General features: G+C 42.8%; 1 protein-coding gene across 1 annotated transcript; it reads right to left on the bottom strand.

The window, feature by feature from the left end:
- Positions 1-912: 912 nt before the first annotated feature.
- Positions 913-9,840, bottom strand: LOC123484091 (zinc-binding protein A33-like). Its single transcript, XM_045214057.1, has 7 exons — positions 9,788-9,840; positions 5,518-6,028; positions 3,030-3,125; positions 1,785-2,018; positions 1,630-1,694; positions 1,290-1,405; positions 913-1,124 (listed from the first exon to the last, which is right to left on the bottom strand). Exons 1-7 carry the CDS (start codon positions 9,838-9,840, stop codon positions 913-915), a joined length of 1,287 nt encoding a protein of 428 aa, XP_045069992.1.
- Positions 9,841-10,165: the final 325 nt, after the last annotated feature.

The raw sequence follows: 10,165 nt of genomic DNA, 5'->3' as shown, positions 1-10,165 counted from the left end.
CCTTTGTTTCAATTTACCTTGTCCTGGTCTGCTTCTGGGTTCTGGCTTAGTAAACCGTGACACTGGGAGCAATTAGGGTTAAGTGACATGCTCAAGGCAACAGATATTTTTATTTTTATGGGGAAACAAAACTTGGGGGGGCACAAATTCTATCTGGAGGGGCCATGCCCAGCTTTGCCACCCCATAGCACCGGCACTGATTGTCCACAAAGCATAACCCTGCCATCCCCAACAAATACATGGTAAGATTACTTAAAAAGGACACCACAAATCAGTTATTAACAGAATATGCCCCTAACGTCAACAATAAACCTTAAATAAATAAAAAATAGATTTTAGAAAATGATGAACTCAAAATGGACAATTGGATTATTCTAGCTAGTAAATAGTTCCTGAAATACTCAACAGGACCAGGTCCCCAGCAAGCAAAATTTGGCATGTGACTTCTATCTAAATTACAACAACAACAATAAAAAGACGTGAACAAAACCTGACCATGACGTCAGAAAATCTATCATAATGACGTCATGGAAAGCAGTTTTGCCCACTGGGTCAGTACCAACAGACAGTCAGTGGGTTAGTGTTGCGGCCCTCCATGTACGGCCCGGGGCAGAGGCATAAGGAACACGGGGAGATGAAGCTGCACCATGAGGAGTGGAGGAGAGCCATGCTGTCTGCATCATAGAAGGACACCCTCTCCCTGTCACAGTCTAGGTACAGCCCCACCCTATGAGGCCAGGACTGGGCCTCAGCCTGAGTACCTGGGTCAGCACCAGCAGCCATCAGGGGTGTCTCCACACCATCATGGCTGAACACCAGGCCCTTCTCAGGCTTCAGGTGCAACATTATCTCCCTCTCTGGAGACAGGACAGGCTCTTTGCCGGAATCTTCCTTCACCTTCAGCCCCACCCCCTAGTCCAGCTTCCCCCCCACCTCCACTTCCCAGTAGTGCTGCCCTGTCTGGACGGTCTCTGTGGAGACGACGGTGTTGGTGGCGACGGCGTAGTCACGGTAGTACTTGAAACCGAAGCCGCCCTTCCGGTCTGCGTGCCTGACACTGGCCCCACCCTCTGATAGCTTTAAACAGGGATCATCACTGCTGCTAAGGGTGAGGCGCTCAGGAACTGAGGGGAAGAGTTCAACAGACAGAGAGAGAGATGGCGTTAGACACACACACTTTCCCCTGTTGTCTCCCTCACCTGGTTTCCCTAGTCAGTCTTCATTCTCAAATGGTTTCCCCTGTCAGTCCTCATTCTCACCTGGTTTCCCCAGTCAGTCCTCAATCTCACCTGGTTTGACGACCTTTAGCATCTCCTTCCACATGCAGAAGGGCAGGTGAGTCTCGTAGAGGCCGAGAGTGAGGGAGTCAGGGGTCACACACAGACTTCTAACCCTTGACCTGTACCTGAGACAGACAGGGTTGAAACCACCACAATAAGTTCACCTTATTGGAGATAGACTGGCTAGAACAAACATTTCCTATCAAAGCAATGCTTCATCATGGGGACACTGGTGGCCATATTGGTCTAAAGGACACAACACATCTCTCAGAAGGCAATACAGGGCCTATTCATATATTTGCTGATGTCATTGTGTTCATGTATGTATATTTAATGTTTCTGCACTTACTCAGGTTTTGCTGTGTCCTTCATCTTCATCCCCTCAACAACAGGAAGGCCTTTCTCACTCCACCACTGTGAACACACACACACCAATCAAATCACTTATTATGAAAGACAGACTACAAGACAACCTGTAACTAGACTCTGTGAGACTCCTCCCACCTCTAGAAAGTGGTCAGACTCAGGTATCTCCAGAGCAGACTGCAGAGTCACTTCCATCTCTCTCCCAATCATCAGCCTGTTCTCGATCACACAATCATTCTTCAGCATGGCCGCCACAGCTTTCTTCTCCTCCCTCTCCAGCTCCTCCTTCACCTCCTCCTCCCTCCTCCTCAGGAACTGGTGCAGCTCCTCAAAGCAGGAGGAGATGTGAGCCGACAGGCTTTTAGACTTCTCCTGTGATGGGGGAGAAATGTTTGACTGTAGGACACACCATTTTCTTCAAGCTTTACTAAAGTCAAATTCACAGGTTAGTTAATGATTCAATAAAATAATACATACAATACAACTTTATTGTCCATTAGTTACAGCCAACAGAAATGTGTTTTCTGCTCCGTTCTCAACCCCCCCAAGACAGCACACATCACACATACAGTTGAGACGAGCACATGGTCAAGCTGCAGTGCAGCGCCCCTGGATGGAGAGCATGATGTAGCGTTAAGGGCCTTGCTGAAGGGCACAACGGTAAGGGAATGTCTTGAGGATGTGAACCCAGCAGCCCTCCAGTTTCCAGATCAATTCAGTTAGTTTAGGTTAAGATTAAATCTATTAGCATGGTTGATTGTTTGGTTGTTTATTTACATGTTCTATGCAGTGTTGCATGTTTTCTGTACACTGATATGTGTAGGTGTGTGTGTGTGTGTGTGTGTGTGTGTGTGTGTGTGTGTGTGTGTGTGTGTGTGTGTGTGTGTGTGTGTGTGTGTGTGTGTGTGTGTGTGTGTGTGTGGACGTGTTTAACTATTCTTGTGAGGACCAGAAGTCCCCACAAGAATAGTAAACAAACAACAATTTGACCAACTGGGGACATTTTGTTAGTCCCCACGAGGTCAAATGCTATTTCTAGGGGGTTTAGGGTTAAGGTTAGAATTAGTATTAGGATTAGAATTACGTTAAGGGTTAGGGTTAGGAGCTAGGGTTAGTTTTAGGGTTAGGGTTATGAGCTAGGGTTAGGTTTAGGGTTAGGGTTAAGGTTAGGTTTTTGGGTTAAGGTTAGGGTTATGGTTCAGGTTAGGGTTAGGGTAAGAGTATGGGTTAGGGTTAGGGTTAGGGGTTAGGGAAAATATAATTTTGAATGGGACTGAATTGTATGTCCCCACAAGATTAGCTGTACAAGACTGTGTGTGTGTGTGTGTGTGTGTGTGTGTGTGTGTGTGTGTGAGTGAGAGAGAGAGAGAGAGACGCCCTCACCTGGGTCTTGATCATCTCAAAGGCATGCTGTTGGTTCAGTCCTCCCATTTCACGGTTCTCCTTCACCAGGAACCCAAGAGCTCCCTTCAGAACATTCTAACAACACAGAGAGCAGGATTCAATAGGCGGGAAAAAGATTTTAGTGGCCCCCTCTTGACGGCGGAGAGAAAAATGTAAGTTTTGAAGTTCATTTCCTGCAATTCTACACACTTTCCCATGGAGTGTAGAGAAAATGTTCCAGTTTTATAGCATTTTGCCATGGGGCAGAGATACATTTTTGCAGCTTTAAAGCTTATTTCCTGCAATTCTACACATTTTACCATGACTTATGCCGTGAGAGTGACTAACAAAATCAATGGAGGCACCCTGGATGTCAGGACCCCTGGGCATGTGCCCTGTGTGCCCGGTCAGTATTTGTCCATGATTACTACAAGTTTAGATAACTGGCTAGACTAACTTACCAATGAGTGACTGTCAATGACTGACAAAACAAGATACAAACTGCTGATGCTCAACCACATTTCGAACTTACACCTTGTGTATTCTACTATTCGAACTCTCAACAGTAAGTTGATATCTCGATTGAGTTCCTAAAAAAATTAAACTATAATAATCATTATAATTATAATAATTATAATAATTTTGGGGTAGGGATGAAAATGTCTGTCAATTTTGCTGCTGACTAACTGACCCTCATTAACCAGTCAACAAACGGTTAAATTTTTTCCAAGCAGAAAATAACATGACAAACAGAAAATACTATTAGAGATCTATATATAATGACGAGATGCTTATGTTTCCGCCCTAACAATGGGAGTGGTCCCAAGGCGGGAAGGCAGGCGTCAAATTTAGGCCCAAAATACGATCATAGAAACGCATTGGACTTATTTTGGACAGATTTAGGCGAGAGTGAAACCTCTCGCTTCGCCTCTTCCTCTCTGATACTACATTTTTCATTAAGAGCTTAATGGAAACATGCAACGATAGCAAGCCTATCGTTTTACAGTCAAAAGGCAATAGCCTATGGTTGAACATGCAACTCCTGTAATGAAGCAGCTAATTAAACGTCATTTTCAAACATTTGCCAAAATGCAATTAGCGGAAAACACAGTTCTAAACAGCGCACCTAATGCAAGCAGTTCCATATGTGACTGAAATGAAAATCTCCATTAGAAACTTAGAAAGAGGGGGAATCTAATAGCAACTACTGTGATGGGTTGCTAATATGACTAGGATTGTGGCTTTGGCTTCTGCACGACGAAAGAAAGTTGATATGAAAACCAATAGAACAGGAGAGAAATGCTGGTTAATGGCGTGAGAAAGCCTTTATAAAATAATTGCCACCACGTTTCTAGGGATGGATTTTCGCAAGGCTACTTTGAAGCAAGGTAAAATATGCCTCATTATTTGAAGTAAAGTAAAACGTTCAGGTTTCAAACAATTATAATGCCTCAAGCCCACATTGCAAAGTGGTGGGTGACGCGCTGATTGTTAACGGTAGGCAGGCTATATCCTATGCATCCAAATGGCGAATGGGAGGCGCTCTTTACGAGTTGAGATTGAGAAATAAAAATAGCTCCTTTTGAATCGTGAGAAATAAAAATAGCTCCTTTTGAATCATGGCCACAAGTTTTTAACATGCGATTGCATTTAGAATTGTTATTTGTTACGCAATGACTGGGCTTACAAAAGCAGGTTTCACTCCTTGGTATAAGGCTCTCTGTATCCTGGGATAAATGTGATAAATAAAATGCATGAGGACTAACGAAAATACACACGCACCAATTTAATTCCACAAAATTATGCAAATTAATCAATAGACCGATAAGCATGACAGGTCAAATGTATTTTCGGTGGCTAACCGATTAACCGTTAACATCCCTAGTCAGGGGCCCCCTAGCAGCCGGGGACCCTAAGTGACTGCTTATGTAGTTTATGCCTTTACCCGGCTCTGGTGTGTTGTCTACAATGCACCATCTTTGACATTTAAAGGTAATTTCCGCTTGAGCAGACATCAGCAGCGTTTATTGTGAATGCATTGTCGGTATGCAATGCGCTTGTCTATAAAGCAATGTGCCTCTGATTGAATCCAGGCCAGAGAGCCAACAGAGCTCTAGAACAGACACATACCACAACACTCCTTGTGACAGAAAGAATGCATGGCATGGGTTTAACGGTGTTTACAGATTTATGGATTATATTTATGACAGAGAGAGAGCGAGAGAGCGCAAGATTGAAAGAGAGAGATTAAGAGAGAGATTTAAGAGAGAAATTAAGAGAGAGAAAGAGACTTTGCAGGTTTTATCCAGTTACTGTTGTGTAGAACCTTGAAACACAGATTGAGGAAATTCAACATATATAGACTTGGAAACCTACAGGCAAGAAAAGTTATATAATAAACACCTCTTACCATTTAAGAGGTTCACACAGCAGTATAAGTACAATTATGAGGTTTAAAAAAAACTGTGCTGGCCATAGACCTACACACCTTACTGATCTTTGCCGCCTCTTTCACGGGTGTGAACGTGTGTCCCCGGTGCTTTTCTCCATCCCTGCAGATCACACACACCAGCCTCTGGTCTGTCTCACAGAACAACTTGAACTTCTCTTCGTGCTCCAGACACACCAGTTCTGCGGCTACAGTGCGTCCCTGCGTTGCCTTTGGTCCCCTCGCTGCAAGGCCGCTCTCCTCCTCCTCCTCTCGGGCCGCATCCGCCATATTGGTCAAGACATGGTGAGCCCGGAGATCCTTCAGGCTGAAGGGGCCCCTGCACTCTGGGCAGCGGCTCTGGCTCTTCGCTGAGTTCCACCGCAGGTGAAAGCTGATGCAGGGGCGGTAGAAGGTGTGGTCGCACGGCAGACTCACTGGGTCGGTGAAAACGCACAAACACACTGGAGCTGCACGGACAGGACTGATGTCATATATATATTGAAGTTCTCGTACACCTTTACTATTATTTAAATGTTTTTCTTTCTTTGAAAACCTAACTTTCTTGATCCTTGGTGCTCAACAGGTGAAGAAAGACATTAAAGTTTCACTTCTGATTCCCTTTGTTCAGAGTTCATACTTTCACATGACAACACACTCTCTCACACCCTGTAAAACCGTCTGGACTGGAAATGTTAATGTTGGGGCTATCTGTTTAGGCCTACCTAGTCTTAGATAAGAGGTACCACAGAGAAACCTGTTGCCTCTGCCAGGCTATTGGTTCGTTCCTAGGCTACCTAGCAACTTTTTAAAGCAACACAATACCATAGTGTAACACTCTAGAGTGTGTCCCATCAGGCTATCCTCCTGGACAAGCTTATCCTATTGAGGCCCAAGATAGAGCCAGTCAGCATACTACACCAATCCATCCACTTACTAAAAAAGCTAAATAATGTAGGCGATATCAGCATTAGACAGACTTCTATTAGCAATCTTTAAAGAGAAAAGGAGTGATCTTAATCAAGTTTGATTTAAACACCCCAAACTTTGAAGGACATTGCATTAACTAATCTTTTACCTGTGTTCTGTTACATCACACAGTCCTTTGATATGATCTCAAAATGTTCCACAGAGGACACCTGTTAAATTCCGTATTGGTTCAACAACACCAGTGTGTACAGTGCCTTCAGAAAGTATTCAACTCACTGTTGTGTTACAAAGTGGGATAAAAATTGATTTAATTTCTTTTTTATGTAAAAGATCTACACAAAATACTCTGTCAAAGTGGAAGAAAAATTTGAACATTTGTACAAAATAAAACAACTAATATATCTTGATTAGATAAGAATTCAACCTCCTGAGTCAATACATGTTAGAATCACCTTTGACAGCAATTACAGCAGTGAGTCTTTCTGGGTAAGTCTCTAAGAGTTTTCCAGACCTGGATTGTGCATTATTCTTTTCAAAATTCTTCAAGCTCTGTCAAATTGGTTGTTGATCATTGCTAGACAACCATTTTCAGGTCTTGCCATAGTGTAGATTTTCGAGCAGATTTAAGACAAAACTGTAACTCGGCCACTCAGAAACATTCTCGGCCACCCTTTTGATTCAGTCTGCTTTCCACTTTTTGGTAAGCAACTCCAGTGTATATTTGTCCTTGTGTTTTAGGTTATTGTCCTGCTGAAATTGGAATTAATCTCCCTCTGTCTGGTGGAAAGCAGACTGAATCAGGTTTTCCTCTAGGATTTTGCCTGCGCTTAGCTCCATTCCGTTTCTTTTTTATCCTGAAAAACTCCCCAGTCCTTAATGATTCCAAGCATACCCATAACATGATGCAGCCACCACTATGCTTGAAAATATGGAGAGTGGTACTTAGTAATGTGTTGCATTGGATTTGCCCCAAACATAACACTTTGTATTCAAGACAAAAAGTGAATTGCTTTGCCACATTTTTTGCAGTATTACTTTAGTGCCTTGTTGCAAACAGGATGCGTTTTGGAATATTTGTATTCTGTACTGGCTTCCTTCTTTTCACTCCGTTAATTAGGTTAGTATTGTGGAATAACTACAATGTTGATCTATCCTCAGTTTTCTCCTATCACAGCCATGAAACTATGTAATTGTTTTAATAAAGTCTCCATTGGCCTCATGGTGAAATCTCTAAGCAGTTTCCTTCCTCTCCGGCAACTGAGTTAGGAAGGATACCTGTATCTTTGTAGTGACTGGGTGTATTGATACCCCATCCAAAGTGTAATTAATAACTTCACCATGCTCAAAGGGGTATTCAATGTCAGCTTTTTAAAATTTGACTCAGGGGGTTATTTTTACCCATTTACCAATAGGTGGCCTTCTTTGCGAGGCATTGAAAACCTCCCTGGTCTTTGTGGTTGAATTTTGTTTGAAAATCACTGCTTGACTGCGGGACCTTACAGATAATTGTATGTGTGGGGTACAGAGATGAGGTAGTCATTCAAAAATCATGTTAAACACTATTATTGCACAGAGTCCATGCAACTTATTATGTGACTTGTTAAGCCACTTTTTACTGCTGAAATAATTTAGGTTTGCCATAACTCAAGACATTTCAGCTTTCATTTTTAATTAATTTGTAAACATTTCAAAGAACATAATTCCACTTTGACATGATGGGGTATTGTGGGTAGGCCAGTGACAACAAAACTCAATTATAAAATGGTTTTATTCGGGCTGTAACACAACAGAATGTGGAAAAAGTCAAAGGGTGTGAATACTTTCTGAAGGCACTGTATACAGTGCCTTCAGGAAAGTATTCAGACCCCTTTACTTTTTCCACAGTTTGTTACGTTACAGCCTTATTCAAAAATGGATGAAATTAGTTTTTTTCCTCATCAATCTACACACAATACCCCATAATGACAAAGTGAAAACAGGTTTTTAGAAATGTTTGCAAATGTATTAAAAATAAAAAAAACATACCTTATTTACATAAGTATTCAGACCTTTTGATATGAGACTCAAAATTGAGCTCAGGTGCATTCTGTTTCCATTGATCATCCTTGAGATGTTTCTACAACTTGGGGTCCACCTGTGGTAAATTCAATTGATTGGACATTGTAGTATCTGAACAGTTTATAATTTTGGCTGACGTTTGCAAATGGTGTGTTAGATGAACTTTACTTTGCCTTGCTGAAACATCTGGAAAGCATTACTATAGGGGCCCCCTGAAACAGAGGAGACTTGGATATGTGGAATCCAGGGATTGGTCTATTCAAAACACCCATCTTATGTTACATAGGATATATATCAGGTTTTCAACAAAGGACGGGGGGAATAATCAGATTTTGAGATTGGGTTAGTTATTCTCCAGATTCTGCAGAAATCTGTAAATTGATGCTGGAACCTTTGATATAATAAAGCTTTATAATCAAGTACAGTGTCAGCGGATTCCTTGTCTACACAGCATATCAGCATCGTTGTCTCGACACCACAACATCATTTGGAAAGGCACACACCTGTCTATATATGGTCCCACAGTTGACAGTGCATGTCAGAGCAAAAACCAAGCCATGAGGTCGAAGGAATAGTCCGTAGAGCTCTGAGACATGATTGTGTCGATACACAGATCTGGGGAAGGGTACCAAAAAATGTCTGCAGCATTGAAGGTCCCCAAGAACACAGTGGCCTCCATCATTCTTAAATGGAAGAAGTTTGGAACCACCAAGACTCTTCCTAGAGCTGGCTGCCGGGCCAAACTGAGCAATCGGTGGAGAAGGGCCTTGGTCAGGGAGGTGACCAAGAACCCAATGGTCACTCTGACAGAGCTCCAGAGTTCCTCTGTGGAGATGGGAGAACCTTCCAGAAGGACAACCATCTCTGCAGCACTCCACCAATCATCTCTGGAGAGACCTGAAAATAACTGTGCAGCAACGCTCCCCATCCAACCTGACAGAGCTTGAGAGGATCTGCAGAGAAGAATGGGAGAAACTCCCCAAATACAGGTGTGCCAAGCTTGTAGCATCATACCCAAGAAGACTTGAGGCTGTAATCGCTGCCAAAGGTGCTTCAACAAAGTACTGAGTAAAGGGTCTGAAAACTTATGTAAATGTGATATTTCTGTTTATTTTTTACTTTTAATACATTTGCACACAAAAAAGAAAATCTGTTTTTGCTTTGTCATTATGGGGCATAGGGTCAGGAAGAGAGAGGAGGGGTCAGAGAGAAAGAGAATGACATCACTCATCTACATCACTCAACTGGGTTACAGTGAAGGGGAGAGAGCAGGGAGAGAGAATATGAACTGGGGAGCCCCAGGACTGATGCTACAGAGATGACCCACGGACAGGCGACCAACCAGACCACCACCACCCCTGACATCTGGGCTGAGCTGAAAGAGCTGAGAGACATGGTGGTGGAACCATGTAGCTCAGTTGGTAGAGCATGGCGTTTGCAACGCCAGGGTTGTGGGTTCGTTTCCCACGGGGGACCAGTATGAAAAAAGAAATGTATGCACTCACTAACTGTAAGTCGCTCTGGATAAGAGCGTCTGCTAAATGACTAAAAAAACACACACACAAAAAAAACAGAGTGGAGTCTAGTCTAGTCACATCAGTGTTAGACCTTACAGAATCAGAATCACCATTATTCAAATACATTTCCATGTACAGGAATTTGACTGTGTGAAATGGTGTTGCCAGAATACACAGACAATAAAAGGAATACACAGACAATA

This window comes from Coregonus clupeaformis, unplaced genomic scaffold, assembly GCF_020615455.1.
Source record: "Coregonus clupeaformis isolate EN_2021a unplaced genomic scaffold, ASM2061545v1 scaf0195, whole genome shotgun sequence".
NCBI lineage: Eukaryota > Metazoa > Chordata > Actinopteri > Salmoniformes > Salmonidae > Coregonus > Coregonus clupeaformis.
Note: the sequence above shows the minus strand (reverse complement) of the source record. Positions and strands in the feature narration are given on the sequence as shown.